At 40.1% G+C, this 26,037-nt stretch overlaps 1 protein-coding gene across 2 annotated transcripts in view; it reads right to left on the bottom strand.

Moving 5' to 3' along the window:
* The window catches only part of BRINP3 (BMP/retinoic acid inducible neural specific 3), a 209,088-nt gene that overhangs the window by 50,494 nt on the left and 132,557 nt on the right, over window positions 1–26,037 (bottom strand). For both annotated transcript variants that reach the window (XM_069022751.1, XM_069022752.1), the window contains 2 exons: window positions 16,256–16,361; window positions 12,844–13,080 (listed from right to left, as the gene is read on the bottom strand). In XM_069022751.1, coding sequence (XP_068878852.1) covers window positions 12,844–13,080; window positions 16,256–16,361 — 343 coding nt within the window. The remainder of the gene's footprint in view (window positions 1–12,843; window positions 13,081–16,255; window positions 16,362–26,037) is intronic.

Genomic DNA, 26,037 nt, shown 5'->3' with positions numbered 1-26,037 from the left:
AATTTCACACATAGAGTGCGTCTGAGCAGCACACCCAAGGTGGATTTCCATCTCCCATCTTTTACCATTGCTCCTGTTGCTGTCACCCTGCTCTGTGTATTCCGAGGAAAGATTCCCCCTTCTCCTCACAGGCCTGAGCCCTGTGTGGCTCCTGGTGCATTCCAGCTGTGCTCTTCCCTCTCTGAGCCCCATCCCATCCACAAGATGATATTCCAGAGGCATGTGCCTGCAATAATGCCTTTCCAGACTACTGCCCGACAGATGAAAAACTCCATAGTAAAGTTTAATTAAACTAAAGTTTAACTTAAGGAACCCAAAACTTTACATTAAAAAAAAAAAAAAATCAGCTGCAGTTTTAGTTCATTTGTGATGTGTCTTTCCTTCAAAATAACCTGTCTCCTTGTCTCTGCTAATCATTTACCTACACCTGGTTTTAATATGACTCCAGCCTTCCTTTGGCACAATTCCTTCTAAGAGCAAGCCAAAGTAAACAGATAATACTGCATAAGGGAAAGCAGCAACAATCAGGACCAACAAGAATATTCAGACCAGAAGCTCTCCTTGGAAAACACCTAGGAAATATCTCCAGTAGCTCCAGAAGTTTTATTTCCCTCCAGAAAAGGTGACACAGAGCAGCAAAGTCAGCCAGCCCTGCTGTGTGTCCGTTTCAGGGCTGATTATCTGCTGGTGCTGTAAACAAGACTATTATTTAATATAAATACTGGCTGGTTTTTCTTACAGGTTAGGAGCTGGAAAGAAGGCTGCCAGTTAATCACACACAACAGGCAAGGAAAGCTGCTAAAGCTATTCATGCCACCACCCAGAGGGCTCTCAAGTGGAACTGTGCAAAGAAAAGAAAAACCATTTTGTGAGAGGATTTTTAGCCTCCCAAGGTTACCTAAAATCTTTAGAAATTTTCTAAAATTTTCCAAATGCTTCTAATTCCTCTGAAATCCTCTAAAAGGAACGTTGGCAAGTTTTCCTCTCTTGCTTTGCTTTGAGTCAGTCAAAATACTCCACCTTGACAGAATAGGAATTTTTTTATTGTTATATCAACCTTTAGTTCCCTATTACAACATCAAAGCTATGAAGGAAAAAATTTTTAAAAATGAATAAACATTTCAAAATGAAGGTTAAATGCTTTAGTGCCTTCCTAAAATAAAAAGAAAAAAACAAAACAAAAACCCCAACAAACCATAATTTTGCAGTTACCAAAAGATTATTCCTGGTTGGTTTATTCAAAGCAGCTGTCTCTATATTTTGTAACATTCTGTATATAAATCTTCATCTCTGCTGCAGTTCAACAGACTTTGCTGTTTAGACTGCAAGCTCTTCAGAGGAGAGCCTGGCTCTTATTATATCTTTATAGGGCAATTAGCACAACAGACCCCAAATTTAATTGTTGCCATTTATTACAAATACTAAAAATAAATTTGCCTATGGCTCCAGGCAACAGCATCCTCCTTGGTGCCCTCAGTGGGAGCTGCAATTAGTGTAAGGATCGAGAGTTGTGGTAGGAAAGATCTCCTAATCCCCATTTTATCCCCCATTTTCCTGTACTGTTTGTGAAAACCTGTTGCTGCTCCAGCAGTGTGACCACCATGTGATAACATGATTCCATAACAATGCTTCTTTGATTTTAATCAGGGCAATAAATGCGACGGCGAGTCAAACACCAGTGTCAGCTGTAAATCAAGACCTGAAAGCACAAAGCTGCAAGCCTGAGAGGATATAAACCATGGGACCCACATTTCAAATGGTTGGATGTGATTGCCCTTCATTAAAGTGCTGCCTCAATATTGTGTAGATGTTATTAAAGAGATTTATAAAAGATAGATGTTTTTTAAAATATCCCACCATGATTCAGAAGCCTGGAGAAAACAAAGTGCTAAAATGAACATATATTTGTTTTTATGTTGCCATGAATTTTAGTTCTTCATGATGCATTACTCAATTTGTCAAAGAAGTAGCAGCTGTGTTCCAAGAAATATATGTTTGAAAATAATCCAATTCAAAGAAGCAGAAGACTGCAGCTGGAAACAACCTTATTTCTTCAGAGAAGAGATAGTAAATCTGAATTTTCCTTCCCCTTCTCACTTCAATTTAGGCCAAATCAGCCAGCTCTCCTGAAAATTAAAATATTTCCCTCTCCAAAGTAAAGGATTTCTCCTTTAAACTTTCTGAAGGACAAAGGGAAGGAAGGAAATGTGTGTTTTCTGCAAGAGATACGGTCTCTGTTTTTCAAGGAGGAAAGGAGATCCACACCTCCTTTTGGACAGACTATTTGAAGTGGAACAATCCAACTGCTACAGAAGCCTCAAGGAAGCAAATTTGGGCGATTCTGACAGGAGGGTAGATCTGTGGGGTTTGGTTTTTTTGGCTGATTTCTTTTTGAAGTGAGGAATGCTGCAGGGATAGCTCCTCTCAACCCTGTGCTGTGCAAGAAAGAACAGGGCTAAGTGTCAACATGGAGGTAGAATTGGTGGGGAACAGAGATCCTCTGGTCAGTTATTTATAGCTATAGTTCTGAGGAGCCTCATGAGGCAATTGCCTCAGGCTGCACCAGGGAAGCTTTAGATTAGGGATATTAGGGAAAATTTCTTCGTGGAAAAGGTTGCCAAGCATTGAACAGACTGCCCAGGGCAGTGGTGGACTCACCAAACCTGGTAGTGTTTAAAAAATGTTTGGACGTGGTTTAGTGGTGAAGAGGGTGGTGGTGCTGGTTGATGGTTGGACATGATCATCTTAAAGGTCTTTTCCAACCTGAATGGTTCTGTGATTCTTTGATAGATGCTACATATGTGTATAAATTACAAACACACGTGTGTATACATGTGTTACAGGGTTAATGCTGGTAATGTCAGCCTCTTATAGGAATAGGAGACCAAAAACCCTTCTCTCATGAGCCTTGAAAGTCTCCTGGCGGCACATAAAGGTGAAAAAACTGCAGTCAAAATGGGTAGTGAAACCAGAATATTGTCCTATAATTGTGGATTAATTCAGAAGTTCTCCTGGGAGGGAGATAACAACCTTTCCTGGACTCCGCTACGAGCTGGAAGGACTCACATTTCCTACAACGAAACAACTTGTTTCTTACTGTCAATCTAAATATGACCCTGACAGCAAGTTCCCTTTCCAGAATCCAAAAAGGCAGACTCCACAGCTGTCTCTGCAAGTCCCAGAGTTTGAAGGACATTCCCTTCATCCTGTCAGGTTTGCTTTCAGGTGTGATTTTGGTTCATTACTCCTTTAAAAATGTTTCTATCACTACCTTTCAAAGGGATGTTCCTTGGAATTCACAGTGAGCTTTCAATAAAAATGTCTCAAAAATTTGTCTATGGGTTATTTTGGATTTTTTTTGGTAAACATTTTTATGACTTCAACGTGGTTTAGAAGTGGTCCTGCAACATGGATGTCCCAATGTCCTTTATTATCTTTCAACAGAACTATAAATTCACTTAATGAATAAGACATGTTCCTTATGGGTAGATATAGATATAACCTGTGTCAGTCCAAAATTTACTTTAATTGATCATTCTGGGAGCTCCTGCAGTTTGAAAACTGAGTAGGGTAAATAAACATGTAATGATTCACAGGAGGATAAAGGAGGGAAGAGAATGAGTGAAACTGAAAAAGGTTCTTGGAAAACACACTGAAGTAAATAACCAGTGTTAAGCTGTTCCAGGAGAAGATTTAAGAAGCTATGAATCAGAACAGACAACACTGCCCTAGAAGGAAAGAGAGGCCACAGAGTGACATCACTCTTAATAAAGAAAGCCCAAAGCTGCCAAGGCAGATTGGAATTCCACCAAGAATGAGGGGATTTTGTCACTAGCTTTGAAGGGAATTACATTATGTCCTGTACAGGGTGGACATAAGTAGAATTATATTAGATCAAGCCTTCTGCTCCTCCTCTTATTACAATGTCACCACGACGTTTGAAGTGCAATGCCATGTAAAACCTTAATAAGTTGATTTGCCAGGTGCAGCTTTAGCAGGAGCTGTATAATGCTTTTAGTTTGGGAACAGGGGCAATCATATCGGCTGCACCATCATTTTTGGAGTGGGAGAGGAACAATTGAGACACTTGACTCTCCGAAGGAATTAAGCACACCCCACCTGTTTGTTTTGTTAAAACAATGACACCTCCACAGGGGTGGAAGAGGTGGGGTAGGGGAGTATTGGTCACAGAAGGACTGGCAGCTTGGTGTAGCTGCTCCTGCTATTGATTAAACTCCCTGACAACCACAGAGGGAAGTTAATTACTGGGAGGCAAATTAACACCCCTGCCAGATAATAGAGAAAACAATAATTATATTAAGAACTCAAGGGGCTAAGTTTTCTTGGCCCTGAGCCTGAAGCTGTAAGCGGTGTTTGAAAGGAAACCACCGCGCTACTGCTCGGGGCAAATAGTTTGAACCATATTGATTGAAGTCTTTATTCTCAGTGATTAAAAAGCACCTTCAACTGCCAGGGAGTCAGTTCAGGCTGTTCACAAGGAGTCTTTCAATCGAGATTTCAAATGGGACTCGCTTTGCATGGCAATGGGTCTGTCCTGGTCAGCAGAGAGAGCCAGGCTGTGCTGAGTGGCCTGGGCACACCTGGCATGGGCTCTGTGCAAGGAGCTTGCCAGGACCCTTGCAGGGGCATCCTCCCAAACCCATGGAAACAAAGCTAGTTAGACAGCAAGGCTGGATTTGTTGCATCTATAAGTTGAAGAAACCCTCCCGTATTCAGTTTGAATTCCAGATCTCATTTTTAATCTTCCTTTTACATGCATTTTACTTGAATCACGGCAGCTGGAAAAGCAGGAATATGTCCCTGGACTAAGTAAGAGAGGACTTCTAGTGCAAACTGCCTTCACTGCAAATGATGGAGTGGGCCTGTGAATTTATAGTCTGTCTGTGATGCCAAGTCAAACCTTGTCATCTTGTGGCATTATTTAAGGTTTGGAATCTCAACATCAAGTCTGAAAATCAGTCTGGGCCCCTTTTTTCCATCATAAGTGCAATAAGTTCCTTCTGATCAGAGTGTACAACACAACATCTCTGCTTAAACTGACAGTCCCAAATTATGCCTGCAATTACCTTCTGCCCTTTTACTTCCTTTTAGCAATTTAAGAAGCCTTAAAACAGGTATAAATGAGACATTTGGTACATTAACTCTGTTTTAAAGTGTCTGTCGTAGAATGTAGTTTCTCTTTGAGGGATTTTTGTTGATCTTTTTTGGGGGGAATTTTTCTGGGTTTTTTTTTTGGGGGGGGAAGGGAAGGGGGTGGTTATTTTCCCTTCTCCCGTGCTAGAAGAACCACGGGGAACACTATAAATGCCAAGACAATTTTTAGCTAAAGATTAAATGGCGATCTGAAATTTTTTAAAACAACATCACTGTATTTTTTACACAGGAGTTATTGAGGGCATTTTTTGGCTCTTAGGGTTGTCATTTTTACTGCTGGTAAGAAGGAAGAAGGCTGGAACCTGGCTCAGTGTCTCTATGATGTCAATCTACAAGTTTGGCTGCTGGGAAGAATTACCTTTTTACATGTCAGCCAGCTGACCTTGATTTGAATGCAGCGAGGGGCAATGGAAAGGAATCCCATGACGTCCTCTTCTGCTAAAGCTGTTTTAAAAAAGGGTTTGTTGCCACAGGAATAGCATAAATCTGGCCCTTATTGGGATGGCAAACAAAGTTACACTTGATTTTTCTGACTAGATATAGAGGGATTTTTAAGATTAAACTTCACAGACTGAATGCAGATTGGCTGGAGCTGTGCATCAGAGAGAACATGACACACTCTAATCACAGCAACAGTTTAAAGTGCTTGTCTGATGAAGAGGAGGAGAACAACTGTTCCACTGGTTGCATTCCTTAATGCACTGCTGGAGATATTAATATAATCCATAGTTAAGATGATTCCAGAACTGCAGCTGACAATAGTGTATGAAATGATGAAAAAGCTAGTACTTATCTGATGGTGCAGACTTCTTGCCCCCAGGTTTCCTGTGTGTTGTGATTCACATTTGATCTTGAAGATTTGAATTTGTCTTTGGCTCCCCTCATAATGCATCCTGTGCATCACATGCCTAAGGTTTCTGTCTTCAGCACTGGACAATCTCTTTAAATTTATTTACGTTACTTTTTTTTTTTCTAACTTCAAATTTAGTCTATTTAAATCTAAGCTAAATATATAACTTTATATTTTGTTTAATGGCCTGGATTTGCACCTGCTTTCCTTAAGCATCAGTATATTTTTAGCAAATTAAATAAGTCCAGCTGTATCTGATATTTTTTGATTGCTACAAAAAAATGAATGAAAAAGTAACTCAACAGATGTATTGCTCTGTGTTGCTGTGTGCTCAGCATCTAGGAGTATCTACATGCAAGAATGGTGACTAAAATCCTCTTTTCTGAGAAGTACTAAGACATTTGTGTAGATTTTGAGATCAAATATGATCACTTGCCATGGGTGGGTGTACTGATTGACTATGTGACTGTATCTCTGACATTGGAACAATCTTAGAATTCCTATTTCTCAGCTTCTTTACGGCCTCAGCAATCACAAAAGCAATGCTGTCCATCTGTAACAAATACATAAGGCTGGCAGAGAGTGTAGGAAATTCTCCCCTGAGCACCTGCACTTCCAGGTGTGAGCCAATGCTCATTTCCAGTCTTGTTCTTGCTGTATTTTACAACAGTTTGCAGCCTGGCTGTTGGAAGTATCACAAAGTGATTTGTTTTCAAGTGAAGTGGTTTGCTTTCACTGAAAAAAACCCAGGGATCAGTGTCCTCCACAAGAAAGAGCAGAACATTTCTGAAGCCAGGAGTGAGGGCATGGTCCTGTTTTATAAAGACTGTGTGAGCACAAAGGCAAGCACAATCTTCTGTTGTGCTTGGCTTTCCTAAATCAGTTTCACAGATCTGAGAAGCAGATGTGCTTAGTGGAAAGAGCCTTTCTTGTTCCAAAGTTGGTGTTTTACAGCATGGCCTTCTTCATTTGGGAAAATATGAGTTGAAGGAGAAGCGAGAGCTAGGAAAGTGTATCAGCAAAATATGGTGGTTTTCCACATTTTGCAGCTTTGAAGATGGAGATATAAATTCATGACACTATTAAATGGATAATTCTCTAAATCTCACTGCAGATTTTGGAATGCTGGAGATGATCTTTCCCATTACTGTCAGTAGGTTTTGCATAAAAGTAATTATGCAGGATGCAAATGCTACCCCCAAAAATAATGGAACAGTTGAACTTCCTCATCTTCAGTATTACTGATATTTAATTCAGTAATAAGCTTATCATCTCCTCTATTAGAACCCACTTTCTTCAACCCTTTAAATCAAATTCTTTTATACAAGGGATTTCAGGAACATCATTAATTCAATCATTGTAAAGAAAGGGAAAAATATAATTGAACTGAGGAACAGGACTCAAAAGTCTCCAAAGCAATCTCTGCTGAGCAAACAAAAAAACTTTGTTCACATCTGTGCAGTGCTGTGTATTAACTGAGGAACAGACCTCATTTTTAGGTGAACCTTTCAAAACCGTGCATTTTTTTCAGATGATTTTAAGTCAGTACATGTAAAGGGTAACCAGTGCTCAATAGCAAGGCACCCCAGAGTTATTAGGGAATTATGGAATGCATTAGACATGAAATCCAAATCCAATGAAACCAGGGATTTAAGAATAGCTTGCACCAGCAATTCACTTCTGTTAGTACTCTGCAATCAAAGCAGTGATGGTGGATGGATGGACAACGAAAAATAGTTTCAGCAAATATTAATGTGAAAGTTAATATCAATTTACTTTGGCTGTACTTTCATTGCTTGCACTTTCCATGATACTGAAATTTACCTTTTGAATTATCTCTGTAAAGCAGATACAGAAGTGACTGAAAAAATCAAACTCGACATTTTGAGAAGTTGTTCGTCATTTAAAGCTGTAGAAGGATGCATTTCAAAATCTTTACAGGGTGACTTTTGATGTTTAATTCCATCCGTGCAGCCACGTGTCTGTTGGAGTGCACAGTGTTTGTGTCCCGTGGTCAAACCCTTCAAGGGCCTCCATGGCTCTGGCTCTGCTCTGCTTAAGCTGGTGCTGGACATTCCAGTCAAATCCCTGAAGTTAATGGGCTACAAATGATTCACACAGGCACATATTTCAGTGCACCACTGAATCCCCTTTGAGCTTCTGTCCAGTTTGTGGTGGGCATGCTCTTCCCTTCCACCTTAGTTGGCATTTAAACCAAATGTTTAAAAGTATGAGTTTGTCATTTCAAAGCTACTTTGAAATTATGTCTCATAATACTTATTGCACATCTCCTCATCCCAGGCGTTCCAAGGAAATATTCCAAAAGAGATTTTGTTGCCTTCAAGGGGGTGGGGAAAAAAAATCCACTGCTCAGCATATTGTGAAATATGCAGGGAGAAGGCAACAAGCTGCCATTGCATGTCAGATATGTGAAAATAAATGCTTGATGGAAGATTTTACTTTCATGTTTCCAGGAGGTCTGGTAAATGCTAGCGATAAAAAAAAAATAAACTATGAAAATGCAGTTTGCCATTTTCTATTGTTTGAGCAACACTATCTTCCATGTCCTTATTTATTTTGATAGCCTTTTTAACTCCAAAAAATGAAATTAGGTCACTACAGGGACTGCTACAAATTCTCTTTCAACGACCAGATCACCTTAAAAGAAAATTGCTGTCATTTGAAGTGTTTATACAAAGTGTTCAGATTTCCAAAGATACCCAGCAGCCAACCACACCGAGATTATGGCACAGGCAATGTGTGATCATGGTCTTATCCTTCTCAGAATCCAGAGCCTGTGGATCGTTTGGGGGCTCTTCTTGTCTTCCCTGTGTTTTAGAGCAGTGGGTCATGAACTCTGGAAAATGTTAAATCACCAGTCAGTGTTGTGTGTCAGAATTGGTTTCTTTGTGTATTAACTCCTGACAAGACAGTCTCAAAATCTTCCCAAACCAGCGATGGGTAACATGGCAACATTTTTATCCCCACTTATCTTCAACACTGCTGCAACCATCAGCTGTGTAAGTCCCACCTACTTCCAAAATGTGAGAATTTCTTCAAGGAATATTTTGACACTCTTTATTTGGGGGAAACAAATTGCATTCAAATGCTTAGGTCAAACCTTTTTCCTGAAATGGAAAGGCTGAGTTCACTGGGAGGATGAAGCACCTGGACAAGTAGGTGCTCCTATATTGGGGCAGAAGGGGAACAAGAAAATTGGCAATATCAAAGAACAGTTGAACACCGAGAAGGTGAGGAGGGCTGCAGGGATGCTCGTGAAGACTGCACAGCCTTAATCTAACGTGGGTGGACTCCACAGTCTGGAATCTCAGGGAAACTTAGTGACCTCTGACCTTTGACAGCAGGTCAAACTGGATCATCTAGCTGTGCTTTCAGGCTACAAATTCCAGTGAAAGGCTACTTTCATGCACGTCAGGAAAGGTAGATGAAACACTGATTCCATTAGAGGTGATATTTTTAGGCCGCACGTTAGCGGTAAGAACATGGCTTGTTGGAACGATGGTCTCAGGGAGGACTTTTCCTACGCAGTAATTCAGCCAAATGCCTCAAGAAACTAATGAAATTTGTTAATGAAAGTTGAACAGCTTTCATATGGATTTTTGATAAGGAAACAGCTGCTCATTTTCTTGGGGAGTAGTAGAGTCTGGAGGCCACAAGATCTGATAAAGGATAAGCAGATGGTTCAGAGTAAACAATTTGAAGTAGCTCATGTTATTTCTTTAAGATCTTAGTACATAACCTGACACTAAGGGGTTATACGAAGCTCGTTGAGCTAATAGTGATCAAGTATTTATTGCTGGAGGGCAGCTAGGGAGATGAAAAAGGCAGCCAAATTTACTGAGGGATAAATAATATACTGCTGCACATCCTCCAAAATGGGATTTGAGTAGTTAAAAAGTGCCAGAGGAGCCTGAGTGAAGTGCAATCTGCACATGAGGATAAACAGCACATTGTGGACTGGAATGTGTTCGGTCATGTAACCTGTAGCAGTCAGGGTGGCTCAAGAGAGAATTGTCTCTACCAGCAAGGCCAGATTGCAGAGCAGAGTCCTTCTATGTGGAAACCACAACAATTCTTTGATCACAGAGCAACAGAATGGCTGAGATGGGAAAGAACCCCTGGTCCAAAGCCCTGTTGAAGCAGGGCCACCTAGACCCAGTTGTCCAGGACCACGGCCAGTCAGCTTTAGGGTAAGCCCAAGGATGGAGGCTCCACAACCTCCCTGGGCAAACTAGGCAAGTACTAGGTCACCCTCAGTGAAAAAATGTCTCCTGGTGTTCAGAGGGAACCTCCTGAGTTCCAGTTTATGCCCATTTCCCCTTGTCCTGTTGCTGGGCACCACTGAAAAGGGCCTGGCTCTGTCCCCTTTGCATCCTCCCTTCAGGGGTTTATAGATGTGGTCCCTGAGCCTTCTCTTCTCCAGGCTGAACAGCCCCAACCCTCTCATCCTTTCTTCAAAAAAAAAAACACTCCTCAGTTGTTTTATCTTGAACAGACAGGAGGAAAGATAACACAGAGTAAACAAACCATCTTAAACAGAATATTTACTCCTTCCTCTTTAAACTAAACCCTGCCCCCCACAGGCACTGTGAATGGCCTCGAGTGAACCCAGTAAGTCTTAAAGGTCTGTTTTAGGGGACAAGATTAATTTCTGGAGTCCAAGGACTATTTTGTAACATGTGAGCTAAGAATGGGCTTGGAGGGCAGAAAAGGTAAAAGATTAATTCTCTTGTATTTACCTTTGGTTGGCTCTGGAGTTTACAGTGTCATAGAAGGGAATTCATTAATTCGTTAATTCCTCTCCCATTAATAGTAGATTGTATGGGCCAGCAGTGAGTGCTCTGGATTATTTTGCCCCTTGCAGCTCAGACTGAAATTACTGCATAATCTGGCCTTCTTTCTAGTGAATTTCTTTTTTATTATAAATAGATTAGAATAAAGCAATATACTGTTATCTCAAAAGCTGACTCCCACTGATTTAGACAAATGTTTAGCAATTTCTGAGTTTTCCTTAATAAAGGTCACTTTTGTTCCCAGATCATGCTGTTAACATGGATCAGGTCACTCTGACATTTGTTAATGGCTTTTCATCATGTAAATATCACTCAAGCTCCAAATGTTGCAGAATATGTCCCAATAGTTATATTAAAAAAAAAAAAAATATATATATATATATACACAAATCAGTGTGGCTGGAAATGCTTACAGACCATGTGTGACAGCACTGAAAGAGCTGCTCAGAGGTGATATCTGATTTATATGAGGTTGAATGCTCAATGACTAAGTTATCAATCAAAAATTCGCGTGCCACCTTTTGTCCAAGTGCAGACCCACACAAGGTTACCTATCCCATCTTCCCATGAACATCTTTATGCAAAACACTTTGTGAGATAAAAGCAGAAATATTCTAAGCTACCTCTGAGTTGTGGAAGTCATGCTTGGTATATTTATTAGATTAAAAATGATTTAAATATTTCAAGGGCTAAAGAGGGGAGTGTGGCATGTGTCTTAACAATGTTAATAACCTAAATTTCACACTTCTTAGTAGCCACACCTACTAGCAATTACCAAATTGACAGATATATGTGAAGTTGGCATTTTAGTGATTCACCCAGCAGAACTGAAAAATCTTTTAAAAGCCCAGAATTTGACACTTACCAAATTTCCCCTGGCAGTCATGTCACAGACCTGAGCATAGGACTAGAAATGTAGCTGACAACGATTCAAACTCATAATTAACTTGCTGTCCATATACAGCTTGCTGTAAGAATCCTCCACAGACTCAGATGTGTGTGTTCTTCCAGCCTAACTAAAATTGCTGTTAAGTAGGTGCCTACAAAGGATATTCTTCAGGCACTGAATGGTGTCACAGCCTGTGCAGATAGGACAAAATATGGCAAAATATGTGCCCCTCTGCAGAGTCAATATATTTGCCCTGGTGTGCAAAGGAGTAAATGATAGCATGGCTCCACAAATAATTAAAGGTGTCCAAATTGTCATTGGGAAAATGCACCCAAATGTAGACAAAACCAAAACACAAATCCATGATTTTATAGTCAGAGAAGTCTGTGATGCTCCAAGGAGAAATATTGTAAGTTCTGGTCTCCTCCTGCTAAAAGTGAGCATGGGGGTGGCAAAAGGGCCTCAGATCTTATAAACAGACTCAGATAAAAAGCTCAGGTTAAAAGTAGAAATGAAATTTTAACTGATACAAGGTCTCTTGAAATTATCAGTTCTCTTGAACTGAGGAATCATTAACAATAAAACAAGAAATAGGAAAATGAATGTCTATAAATTACTGTTCATTCAGTTTTGTTTGATATTTATTCTGTTCTTCCCTTGACCGCTGTGTAGTCTTCCTCCTTTTCTCTTCTACTGATTGGTTCTCTTTCTCCAACACAACTCATTAAAACCTCTGATTTTTGTATTTTTTCTGACTTTTCCTTATCTCCCTCAATTTTATTTTCTTTTCACAATGATTTTTCCCAGGTCTGCTGAGCTCTCCCTGCTTTCCCCACCATCTGGCTAGACAGCTGTTCCTGGTAGCACTGAACAAGCGAGTTGTGAAAACAGTTGTTCAGAAGCTGATTTTACCTGTAGTTCCCATTCTCTATGGGACTGGAAGTTCTGATGATCAGGACAGGTGAAAATGATGTAGGAAACAAACCTGGATGCATTAAGGAAAACCCAACGTGGCACATGCAAGTTGTAAAGACAACATGGATCGGGCCAGTTGAAACCCAAACCATTTCATGAGACACAACCAAAGAGGGAAAAAAAAACCATAAAAATCTCACCAGATTCTTCAAATTCACTGTTGTATGCGTTCCAAGTCTCACTTATGCGGACCAGGTTTTCTTCCATGGCTTGAATGTCCATGTAGGGACAGTTGCACTCCGGGAATTTGGGGCCACACTGACACCAGCAGTCATTGTCCTTGCAGATGAACTCACCCTCTGAATTGCAGGCAATGTAGCTCAGAGCTGCCTGCACAAAATGCTCTTGCAGGTACTCAGGAAGGATGACCTGAAGACCTGAAGGACATGGAGGAAATATTATGGTATTAAACACAAAGGGAGTTCTGGAGCCAAGCAGCTTCCCCAACCTACGTAGCAAACAAACAAACAATCAATTATGAAAAACAAAAAATAAATGGAGTTTTTAGGACAATTTGCATGTCTGTCCAGCATTTGTACTACGTAATGTATTTTCCTTTCTTAATAGTTATTTTCAGACATATTCCTCACATCTCCCTCTTAGCATGGGACATCCATCCACTCATGAGTAGCCTATATTCCTCAGATATTGACTGTTGTGATCTTCCTAGGGGGATTGGGCAACGTCAACTTCTCCTTGGGAAGAGCTGCTGAGTGAACAGCAGTCAGAGCCTTGCAGCAGGAAATCACACAGCTGAATTATAATCTTGGTGCCAGCAATAATGCAGATTCTGAAAATGCTGATGAGGGGGAAGCAGCCCTGAGAGACAGAGTAAAGATACGGCGTAATCAGGAAAAGAGGTGTAAAAAATTCCATCCGAAATTGAGCTGGTTTTCCATGTTTCCTTTGGCACAAGAAGATGTAGCTTGTCTAAACAACTCATTATCTTTCATGATTCTGTAGGGTAAACTAAGAAGGAAGGGGGAAATTGGGCTGGAGGAAACTTTTGAAATATAAATTTGGCTGATTTTTTTTATTTTTCTAGCATTGGTAGCAAATTGCTCTGGGACAGTCAGTTGGATGTGAAGGGTAGGGCTACAAAACCTCGAGGAAGAAAACTCATTCTTAAATCTACTAAAGTTTTAGCATGCAAAGGGTGCAAACCAGCTCCTGTGTCAGAACCAGGGAGCAGGGGAATCAAAAATTCCCCATGTTTGTGAACCAGAAAACCTTGACCATTGTTTATGAGATCCCAGTGATGGGAATGAGTATTTTACTGATGCCTTGAGAGGCCTCCTAGAAACAGAGACTAGGCAGGAATAAGGGAATAAGGCAGGTATTTATCCGAAAGGCCTTCAAAGGTACCCCTGGGGGCCAGAGGCCACTGCCAGGATGGACCCCAAGGTGGACGGCAGGTCACAAGCTCTTCACACTTTTATAGGTTTGGTTCATTTGCATAGCAGGGTTAGTTCTCCAATTAAAGCTTCAGTTTAATGAGGTAATTCCCCTCTGCTTACCCCCCTTAGGGGCTCTTTGGTTTATACTTTTTGGGCCTAGGACGGTCTGAGTGTCCCTGGAGAGCAGGCCCAGAGAGGCTTTGTTATGTCTGCCTGGCACGAGAGAGCAGAAGTGAACAGGCTACAAGAAACTTCAGAGTTACACACTAGGCAGTGCAGGATTTGAAAAATATAAAAGTTAAAACCTAAGGCATCATTTCAGAGAAGTGTTTTAGCCCTGTAGCCCTCAGTCATTCCAGCTGCATTAGTGATAACCAATCAAAGAGCCACAGCAAGGGATATTATGAATTTTTATTTAATATTTGTTGTTGTTTTCTGTGGCAAACATAATCCCTCCAGAACCAGCGGAGCTTATTTGTGTTCCAAGTAATTTCTCAGCATATGAATTGTGTATTTGGTGATACAAGTTTCTTCTCCATAGGCACTTGGACGATTTCACAGAGATTTATCCCTTATTTTTAGATATATCTGAAACTATAGCTGTAACAGTCATTTCAGAACCCTTCCAAGTCGAAACTCATACCACAATTGCTGAAACCTGGTCTGACTGTGCTTTCTTCTGTCTGATGTCAAAATTTGTGAAACTCTGCTGCTGCCTGAGTAAATATTGCGGTAGAGTTGTGTGCTTGTGAAAAACCATGAGGTAGTGAAAGGAAAAGAAAGCCCAGCTTGATTCTTCCATTAAAGAGTTTACACAGTTCTGATAACATATTTCTCCACATGACAATCCAGCAGCAACAAACCACAGTCTGAGAGATGCAAAGATTATTTTCCAAATTTTAACTGACAAACACAGCGAATATGCTGGAAGCCATCAAAAATTACATCTTTCTGGAAATATTCATTGCATCCCAGTGGAAATGACAAGTTTTTAGTACAAAATAAAAAATATTCTCTGCAGAAAATAATTTTATGTTTTTATGGATTTAATCTATTCTGGGGAGAAAGGAAAGGGAAAAAACACACATGGATATTTTATGGAAGAGTCATAGAATCCTAGAATATCCCGAGACTGAAGGATAGGAAGGACTGAAGGTCATCATCCCTGAGAGCTGTTCTTAATATCACCAACCACCTCACACTGCTTGTCTGAGTAGTTTACAAAACTCATATAGAAAATTTTAAATATTGGAAATAATTGTGTGTCTACCTCCAACTGCAAATTAAGAATTAATTTTTTAATTCATTTTTAATTAATAATTAATTGCCGTAGAGTCAGAGGTATACAAGAATACATCCATTAAAGAGAATTTAGTGGGTGTTTTCATAGCCATAATTTGCTCATGCTTTATTTTTGTAACTGAAAATAGAAATTATTAATGGCCTAATACCATAAAGGGGGACTTATCAAAAATTTTTGTGACCTAATATGCAGGTTGGGAAATGCTTCTGCTGGAATTTTGAAAAAAAAGTATTATTTAGAAACAGTGACTCTCTTCTTCCTTTTGCTTTCTCTTTCTGCTTCTTTCTATTTTTAATTTTTATTTATACACAATTACTACTATTTTCCTGATGAGTGAGATTTTAACCTTCCAAGTTTGTTGTTTTGTTTTTTTTTTAAATTCCCAAGAGGAGCCCTTTGACTCCTCCTGATTTAGAGTATTTGAAAATGGATATCCTGCTCCTCTGGCAACCCCATTAATTTTGGTGGAACAACCACATGGAGTGTGAGCTACTGCTCAGGATGTGCAAAGCAGGCTGAGAGCGCACTAAATGTCACTCCCAGCTTGGTGGAATCTCTGGGAATTCAGGCTGTTCAGGAGCTGTGCCAGTGGATGCTAAATAGGGATGCAGAATGTTAGCAGGGCTATTCAAATTATTTTCTGATGGGTGCAGAAATTGTTTCTGTTCGAAAGGCAGCACGAGGCACTGACATTTCCTTCACTTTGTCTGGAACACACTCGTTGCACACACACACACACACACACAAAAATTAGGAAAATGACCTTTTATGAGGTGGAAGAAAGAAAAAAACAAATAGCATGATAAATGTCACCCCGTCCCAAAACAAATTAATGAAATTGCACCTACATACCTTGCAACTGAATCTTATTTTCAGGACTCTGAACCAGAACAGAGCTGACAGAATCTAGGTTGTCATAGTTACTGCAGCCGAGAGGACCGGTCCGTGTCTCTGTCACCTGGTGGAAGGGAAGGGAGAAGCACTTGCTGGATTATCCAAAGCAGACTGGGGAGTTCAGAAGATTGTGTCATCAAGTTTCCCTCTATTTCAGCCAGAAATACGTTTCAGACTTGATTATGGTGACATAACTCAATTTAACTGCCAAAAGGATGAGGGCAAATGTTTCACCAGTCCCACAAACTGCAGGAAGTACTATTTCTATCACAGAGAATCCTTACAAACACGACACCACTACAATACTACACAAATACTACAGTAGTACAATGCTAGAATGCTGTAATGCCACACCAATTTACAAAACTAAAGACAATTTCTTTTTCATAGCTGTGAGAATTACAATGAGTTTGCCAAATGTGGTTTATAAAAACGAGGACTGTGATTTCCCCCTCTTGAAACTTGTGCGCATGACAAGTCTTTCAAAATCATGGAAAAAGCTTAGATTTTTTCAGTGAAGAAGATCAGTATTTGGAATTAAAAACCCTTTATGAGCAGTATTTATAGTGGTGGGAGTGTGGGATATTTTTTCATAAGGGAAGGGGGCCTGAGATAAGTTTAGGCACAAAATTCAGGATATTCTCTCTGTTGCAATCACCAAATCCATGGCCAGAGAACCAAAACACAGCTACATTTATCAAAACAGAACCTCCACAAGCAGAGCTCTGGCTTAACAGTGGAGGTTTATATTTGGCAGAGAGCAGTTATTTAAATCATGGAATCACTGGGGTTGGAAAAGCCCTTTCAGATCTTCAAGTCCAAACATTAACTCAGCACTGCCAGATACACACACCACTAAGCTGTGTCCTAAGCACCATATCATGGTGTTTGAACACTTCCAGGAATAGTCCTGGGCAACCTGTGCCAGTGGCTGGACATCCTTTCAGTGAATAAATTCTTCCTAATATCCAATCTGAATGTCCCCTGGTGCAACGTGGTGAGTAAGCACATTTAAATAAAAGGCAAAAAAGAAGTTAGCAATCTATTTGCTTCCTGGAATGCTATATATCATTCTTGAGCATCAACAAAGTAATTAAAAGGGCTGATTTCTGTTTAAAATGAGAAGGGCCTGATACAGTTTCTGAGCAATGAGGCTCTGCTGTGATGCCCCGGGCAGGTGTCCAGCAGAGCAGGCAGCCACAGAAACCCCAACCCCTTAGCATGGGTGGATATACCACGATCTCACATTTTTTAAATTGCTTTGGGTGCTGTAGAAGATTCATGGGTTTGCAGTTCCTTCTCCTTTGTATCAAGACGAGGCAGAGAGCAGAAGGTGAAAGTGCAGAAAAAGCAGTGCAAGCAGGCACAGCAGGGAGCTGTGGCTGTGGGATATCATCCTAGACCCACTGGCTGTCAAAGTACAACCAATGCCTCTGCCATGCACCTCCCAAACTGTTCTCAGCCACTCTCCTGGAGCTTCCTACTTCTCTTCCTTTGACTGCTTCAGAAATTGTGGCCAGATTTACCCTTATTTGGTATCTGCCTCTGTTTTGAATACAACTCCTTCTATTTTCTATTGCTGCAGGTATCATACTCACCTGGGGGTCTCCTGGAGAATAAGCCTAAATTATAGGGTCAGGGAGCAGATTTCCAAAATACAGCCCTGCAACCAGACAACCAATGTGAATTGTACAGAACAGAAGGGAGAGGGCTATTGAACAGTCTGATTTGGGGGGTATATGAAGGTTTGCTGATATAAACCCTGATTGTTCATGTGGCTGAGGGTCACCTGGCTCGCTCACAGCCTGTGGGTGGGTCATGATGCTCTTGAAACCACTGGGATTTCACATTCTTCTTGCACTTTTGCAAAGAATATATGAGACTTCCTGTCATTCCAAGCTCCTGGCATCTTTCCATTACTTTGAAGAAGTGTTCCTGAGGGTGGAGCAAGAGGCCCTTTGCAGAGCCACAGCCCACGGAGAGGACACAGAACTGGCCTCCACCAAACCTGCTAGCACAGCTCGAGCTGCACAAGGAAATGGGACCAAGTCAGGTTGGGTCCTCTCTGCACACATTTGGCAATCCTTAATATTCACAACAGCACCAGATTTACCACAGCTTTTGCTTAATCATCCTCAATCAGTAGAAAGACTCTTGCAAGGGGATAAGAGTTGGGTTGGACACGGCTGGAATGACAATTGTGATTTACATGTGATCCTTCAGCCCTCTGCCAACAAGCAGTCTAAAGTTCCATTCTAAAATATTCTTTTTTGGAAGTACCCCCAGTCCATATATAGAATCCTAATCTCTTTATACAATAACAAAGAGTGTTCCCTAGATCAAATAAGAAATAGCCAGGAGACAAAAAAAGACAGGTAAATGTGGCAATGAATTTTAGCCTTACTCTGAGATACTATGCTCAGCATTCATCTGTGCAATTCTTTATTTAAAGATCCATTTATTTTAGTGTTGTTTTGGTTTGCATAGTATTATTATGCTTTTCAAGCGTTTGCCTATAAGGCGATGCAGCTTCATAAAGTTATATGGAATGTGTAAACTACAAAGCAAACTTTAGAGTTCCTATCCATTCCTGTCACTCTTTTATGCCCCCTGAAATCACATAATAAGGAGCTTTGTAGTTATTGTGCCCCTTCTTGTTCATGATTCTTCACTCTTATCTGAATTATGGCAGATATTGGTAGAGACTACCACTGTTTTGAGGGACAGCATTTATAAATACATTGATTCAGGAGAAAACTATGTAGGGCAGTTTTGATATGACTTACAATCATTGTTGCAGTGAAGTAATAAAAAGTTGCTATAATAATAATTATGATAGCAACAGACAATGCTCAACAAATACTACAATAAATAAGGACTTTTTAAATGTTATTTTTTCGTTCCCAATGTTATATTTATATTATTCATTCTTTTACTTTTCTGGGTACCTTCACACCCTCTGTCAGCTGCCTTGCTCTGGTACTCTTAGCTTTTGCATAGAAAATAGATTGCAAGAAGAAATTCAAAATGAATAGTCTCTGTATATAAAAAAAGAAATGCTAAAGAATATAAAAATCACCCAACCTTCAAATTTTGATGGATGACAATTCTAGTCAGAGGTCAAAGTCATGCAGATACATATGCTATTGCACACTCTACACAAATCCTACTCCACGAAGATTGTAAATCAGAAAAAAATGTGAGTGACTGATAAATGAAAGCCTCAAATTTCTATCAAATTCTTGGTTCAAGTGAAAGGATCTGATTTTCCTAAATCGTACAGTTACAGACTGGTTTGGGTTGGAAGGGATCTTAAGGAATATCTAGTTCCAAGCTCTGCCATGGGGGCACTTCCACTAGACCAAGTTGATCTAAGCTCCATCCAACCCGGTCTTGGACATTTTGGGGTAACTGGTGATAGCAAAGCAGACTAGAGAAGAAAAAAAAACGAATTAAAAAGGATACAAATACATTAATTCTGGTTTGATCCAAGTGTTACTGATGTCACTGATGATTTTACATTTTTTGTTTCAGGAACAATAGGAATGAAATTGGAAAGGCAATGGCACGTCTTTAATTATCTTCGAAGCAGAGAAGTGTGACTATGTTCAGTCCCAAGACCACAGCTGAAAACTGTTTTGTCAGAAAGTGTATTAAAAAAAAAAAAAAAAAAAAAAAAAAAAAGATGAAGCAAAAAGAGGAGAGGGAAAGGTAATAAAATAGAAATGCAGATTATGCTGAGATGTAGCATGGTCCAGAAGTGACTGACTATGTGCCGAGAGCACCAGAACCACATGTTTGCTTTGCACGACCTGCAGCCCACAAAGAACATTAACTCACAAAGCAAACCACGACAGAACAAAGTCACTAAATAACCCAAACCCCCTAAGAACCAGTAACAAAACTCCTGTGAAATCATCTGACACGAAGCAGGCAGGATGTTCTCCAGCGCCTTGTTTTCAGAGATTATCACAGAACAGGTTTCCCTGGGCAGCAGAGTTTTCAGTTCCCAGAAATAAACTCTAACATTTGGCATTAATGAGACAAATGCCTACAGTTTTCAGTCAGTTAAATCTCATAACCATGGTGATAATGACCCGATTATAAGTGCACTGAGAACATACCTCCTAGCACTTAAGCTGGGCTGAATTCTTGTGATATCAGTGGGTAGTATTTCCCTGGGAAACAGTCTGCTTTTTTTGTCCATGGTAATTAAGCCTATGTAAGACTTTCCCAATAAAAGGGGAATACGTTTCTGTGGAGATTTTGCTCCTGGCACGTCCTTATAAGCGCACGTAGCTGATATTCCTAACGAAGTGCCCATGCAGAGGTGGTGTGTGCCTTGCATAAAGGACTGTCCTCTTCAGCAGCACTCTTTAAAAATGGATTTGGCTTCTAAGGATGAGAACTGAGCCAGCACAAAGGAGGATGAGGCAGTGCTGGTCACTGCAGAACAGGCAGCTGCGCTCGCATTCACAAACCTCTTTGACACTTTGAACATTCAAATAAGGATTTGGAGCGAACTCCTTGTACCTGCGTGAGGGAGGAAGGTCTGTTCTGAGTGCTTGTGCCCACAGAGGACGGGGCAAAAGTGTGGAACAGGGAGAAACCTGAAGGCTTCAGGATTCTCCTGAGGAACAGGGTGGTGGTGCTGGGCTGATGGCTGGGTCTGGTGACCTGCCAGGTCTTTTCCAACCCTAGTGGTTCGGATTCCATGACTGTCCTGCCAACCTCACCCTCAGGGCTTGTCCTGCAGCCCGTGCTCCCACACCCTGCAATCCCAGCCCCATGCTCATTTCACCTTAGAAAGGAGTTGATCAAATAAATAGGCACTAAATGTACTTTCTACTTAGATGTGGATCTCCTGCTAACTCTCTTCTTTCTTTTCCCCCAGGCTTGACAGTTTTTCACAAAAGCACCTTTATTCCAGCACTTCCCTTTGCCACACAATAGTTGCTGCTCCGCTGCCCTATTTCTGTCATTGAACATATTAAAAAACTCCCGCTAATGAGTGTGTAATTAAAATAAATCAGATTTTCTGAGTATTCCAAGCACTGGTACTTCTCATGCTACGGGCTAGATGAACATTTCTGGAGGAGGTACAGACAAACCAGAAGCATTCACAATGTCAGGGGTTGGATTCATGTTTCCAATATCATTTTTTTAATTGCCAGGAATCGAAAACAATACCTCAAAGGCATGCAAAATTTCAACACATTTTCTAGCAGCATAGGGCTGGTGCTGTAATTTGAAGAGCCCGCTAACTCGGGAGACCTGGAAACACTCCCATCATATTTTTCTGTCATCTGTAACATGGAATAGGAACAGTAAACTTGATCTTTCTGCAAAAGAGATAATTGCAAAATTTCCATCAACTTCATTAGAAGGGAAATAGGGACTCCTTTCAAGTTTCTGGGCAAGGAGACGACTTTGAATTTTACTGAATGCAGCACTAAAGCTTCCCAAGAGATCAGTCTAATCCTTCCATTTGCACTCCTTTGTTTCTACACTCCCAGGAATTTACTGTGAACCAGATTGTTACATTAAAATAACAAGGAAATTGAAATGTATTCTCCTCACATAAAGCATTAAATACCTCAGAAATCAGAATTCAGGACCTAGAAATCAACTCACACTACTTTAATTCTACGCTGTTACATCTGTTAAAAATACTATGATTTTTTAAGGCTGTTCAGGTTCCTCTGATAGGGAACAATCACCTCTCGGCTCAAGTCTGTTCCCCACTATCTCAGGGAGCAATATATTGTCTGTAAATTCCAGGAGAATCCACAAGAATATTGGAACAATATTGGCACCAGCAGCTCTGGCATCGCAGCCACAATTTCCCCTTTTCAAGGACATTTTAAATCCGTTGCCTGTCAGATGCCACATTCCCCTGCCACCTTCTGGATTGCAACAGGGAAGTTTGCAAGGAAATGAGCCTGCTGGAAAACCAGGCAGGGCAGCAGAGCCAGAGCCTTTATTTCCTGCACTTTCAGAAATCAAAGGTGCATCAGCCTCATACAGAGAATGAGGACAGGCATTATCTCCAGAAGAACAGGTTATGTCTTTTAATTAATCTTGAAGCAAGAGATGACAGTGAAGTTCTCTTACAGAGAGGTAATAGAGTTAGCAAAAATGTAATAAAAAAGGAGGATTTTGTTTCAGTCTCCATTTAGCTACTTCTGCTCACCCATATCTTACTTAAATTAACACTAATACTATTTTTTCTCAGCTTTTATTGCCTAAAAGAGACAGCTGAGCAACAAACTGTAAATGAAATCTATATATTTGGTGTAAAAGATAAAATTAGAAACAGAGACAACAGCGCAGATACAAATTAAAATAATATTTCACGTTCATAAAAATCTCAAGGTATCTGCAGAAAGCAAAAGCAAAGATGCCTACTTAAGAAAAACCCAATTCCCAACTTTCCATCCTTTTCCAAACATAATTCCATTACTGTATAAAGGAAAAAAGGCTCCGAAGAAATTTGGGGGCTCATACTGTAAATGTTAAATGTCTTCTTACATTTAACCCAACTGCAGAATCCCATGCAAGGACTTCCCAAGAGTGAGGGAGAGGAGAGGGAACAGGATTTGTGTCTCTATGGACCAGTTCCAATAGGCAGTGCTGAGGCCACTGGGACTTTTCACTGTGTCCCCATTAGTTTCAGGAAGACAGGATGATTTGCCTGTTTATAAGACTCACTGATATTATTAGTCATAATAATACTGCAGTTGAATGGAAAATGTATCTATCTTTTATTTTTTTCTTATGTTGGCAAAGTATGAATAAAAAATATAGTCCTTCCTGAATCAGGATGAAAAGTTAAATTGTTCCTCTTCTTTTTGAAGTGTCAGGAGAAAGATCCTCTTTGTAAATATAAAAATTATCTTTGGATAATTTGGGAACATTTTACCTTTAATGTGGTCAGTTTTTAAAATTATGCATATATTATTTTTAAGAGAAAAAAGAAAAAATTTTAAAACCCCCAAACTTGTGCCAAAGAAAAAATGTGACAGGTTAACATTAGGTCCTAAAAATAACATGAAAGGCATTTAAAGTCTTGAAGCTTAAAAATCAAAATGACAAGGGCAGGTTAATTAAGGACTCAATTTTCCATAGAGATTTCACCTTTGATTATCCATTTCTGTGCAATTCTAAAACTTAGATGCAATGTTCTTTTCAGCAATATCTCTAACAATTGACTGCTTTAAGCTGCTTCCAGGTCTTACCTGTCCTGCCCAGAAACTCCTGAGTTATTTGTGCTGTCTGTGGCACTCCAGCTGTGATCACCCTGCGCCTCACTCGTGGTCACATCTGCAGCAGGACATTTTTCATGTCCATTTGATTTGGCCATCAAACTCCCCCTCCTGGGGTTGCCATCCCAAGCTCTCACAAGGAATCACATTAGTGTCCATAACGTGGGTGTCTGCCTGGCTCACAGAGATGTGTGCAGGGATTTATTTTTAGGTTATATCCTCATTACTTCCCACCCGTTTATTCCCTCTGGTAAATGATTGTAACACAGCTGCCCTTTCTGTCCCTTTGTCACAGCCAACTCTCAATTTAAGGTTTTGCTAAACTCTTAATTTAATGCAACTGGTTTTTAGTGTGTTTTCCTGCATCTTTGCAGACCTACCTACAGACCAGGCAGTTGCAACTGATCTATAATTTCATCATTAAATCCCAATCAGTTGTTCAAGCCAAAGGGAATTAAGCTTCTCTAAATTTGTGTTAGAGAAGAAAACCAACTTAATACTGAAGCTTTAAACTTCATTTCATACGGCTGCTTCATTCATATGGAAACTTCTGGCTGAGAACCCGGTGATTCTCAACACTGTTATTTCATGAACTAAACAGGAAGAGATACTTTAATGTACAGAAGACTGCCCTTAGAATTAGGCTATGAGAGCAACGTTACCCAGGCAGACTGCTGAGCCCAGCTGGAAAATCCTTCACATCATCCTGATTCGTGGGAATAGAAAGACCTATGAAATATCAAGACCTGTTCATTAAAACATACATGAATGTGTCCTACTTTGGGTAGGAAAAAATATTTAGAATGTAGAGTATAGGATCTTGTCCAAGGGGTTTTATTCATTTCTTTCTGGACCTGACATAGATGAGACAATGGCGAGGGCAAAGAATGATGTATGATAAGGGCAAGTGCATTTTTTCCATCAAAAAACAGAAAAAGAGAGAACCAGAGCTCCTACGAGCATAAGAATCGAGGGAAGGAGGGAAGTTCAGAAGGAAGAAGAGGAAACCTTTGAAAAGAAAGCAGTGCTTATTATCAGGACTGTGGAGTCCTGTGGAACTGAAAGGACTTTGTTCTGCTCAGAATTGAAAGAAACCCTGAACCACCAGCAGGTTTTGCTTTGTTTCTGTGCAGGTGGCAGTGTGAGGTAGAACATTCCCAGATATCCGCATGTCCATCTCCTTTCATGGCATGGTAGGTACGAAAAACCTTTTGACAAGAGTTGTTTTCTCAACTAAAAATCTTACACATGTAAATATCTGGATTAAATTATTATATATGCCACTGTATGTTTTCCTTATGCTTATTAATTATCAGAATGTTTGTCTCATATGTATGCACAATTGTTTCTAAGCCTGGGTAGAACTCTCACTGCAGCCTTGCCAGTTTGGGATATTTTCATCAAGGAAGGACAGATCCTCCCCAGTGTAAACCAATAGCAAAGTAAGAAAAGTGGACCAACACATTTTATTTTATGCCTGAAGGAACATGGGCTATTTATTTCCAAGAACAGCTCAGTATTCTTGTGAATGTTGTGTTTCGAACAGAGAAATGGAATAAGAATAAACTCTACTTAAGCGGACTAAATCACGAGAGGAAAAATATTTTAATGGTCCTCTTCAAACCATTTTCTCTATTATCATCAAGGTTTTATCATCACCTAATTTTACACATTAAGGATTTCATGAAAAGCTGAAGAAAAGACATGGAATGATTTTTCGTTTGCCAGACTCTAGATATACTTGGAGAAGATAAAATTAAATTTCCTGGTAAATTTACATATTATTTGGGAGGCTCTCATATCCTCCATTTGGTGGAATTATTATAAATGTTGGAAAATTATGAACTATTATAACCATGACACAAAAAGGCCTTTTTATTATTTCTTTTCCTATTACTTTTTATAAAATTCAAAGGGAGAACACCCAAAGCCCATGAAATGTATTAACTGTTCCCTGGAAGATAAAGGGCTAAATTGGGTCATCCAGAGAGAGATAATGAGCACTAGTTTCATGGATTGGGAAGATGGTAGGTGAGGCTGACTGGTGGAAGCCCTGATCTCGGTGGCACCGCTGTGAATGAGAAGAAGCTTCCTTGATGTCAGCGGTGTTTATTCGTTGGGTAAGGTCAGAACCTCACTGTGCAAAACCAGAACCACCCTTTATTTCACTCACTGGGTTCTGCTCTCAACTCTGTAGAACAGGGATGAGACTTCCAACCTGTCAGGCATTAAAGATGCGAAAATAATGCTCACTCTACAGTACAGAAAGTCTCCTGGATGAATGATGAAACCTTTCTTAAACCCAGCTCTGCTTCAGCATGTAGAGGCTTTATATGCATTATCTTGTAAGAGATTAAATTATAGTTTTGCTGTCAGACATGCAAATTCTGCTGAAGCACCATGAGAAGGTCTGCAAGGTAAAAATAACAGTGAAGTGCAGAAGACAGCAATGATATAACTCTCAGTGTCAGTTAG

The sequence above is a fragment of the Aphelocoma coerulescens genome, chromosome 8 (assembly GCF_041296385.1).
Source record: "Aphelocoma coerulescens isolate FSJ_1873_10779 chromosome 8, UR_Acoe_1.0, whole genome shotgun sequence".
Classification (NCBI taxonomy): Eukaryota; Metazoa; Chordata; class Aves; order Passeriformes; family Corvidae; genus Aphelocoma; species Aphelocoma coerulescens.
This window is presented reverse-complemented; position numbering and strand designations above follow the sequence as displayed.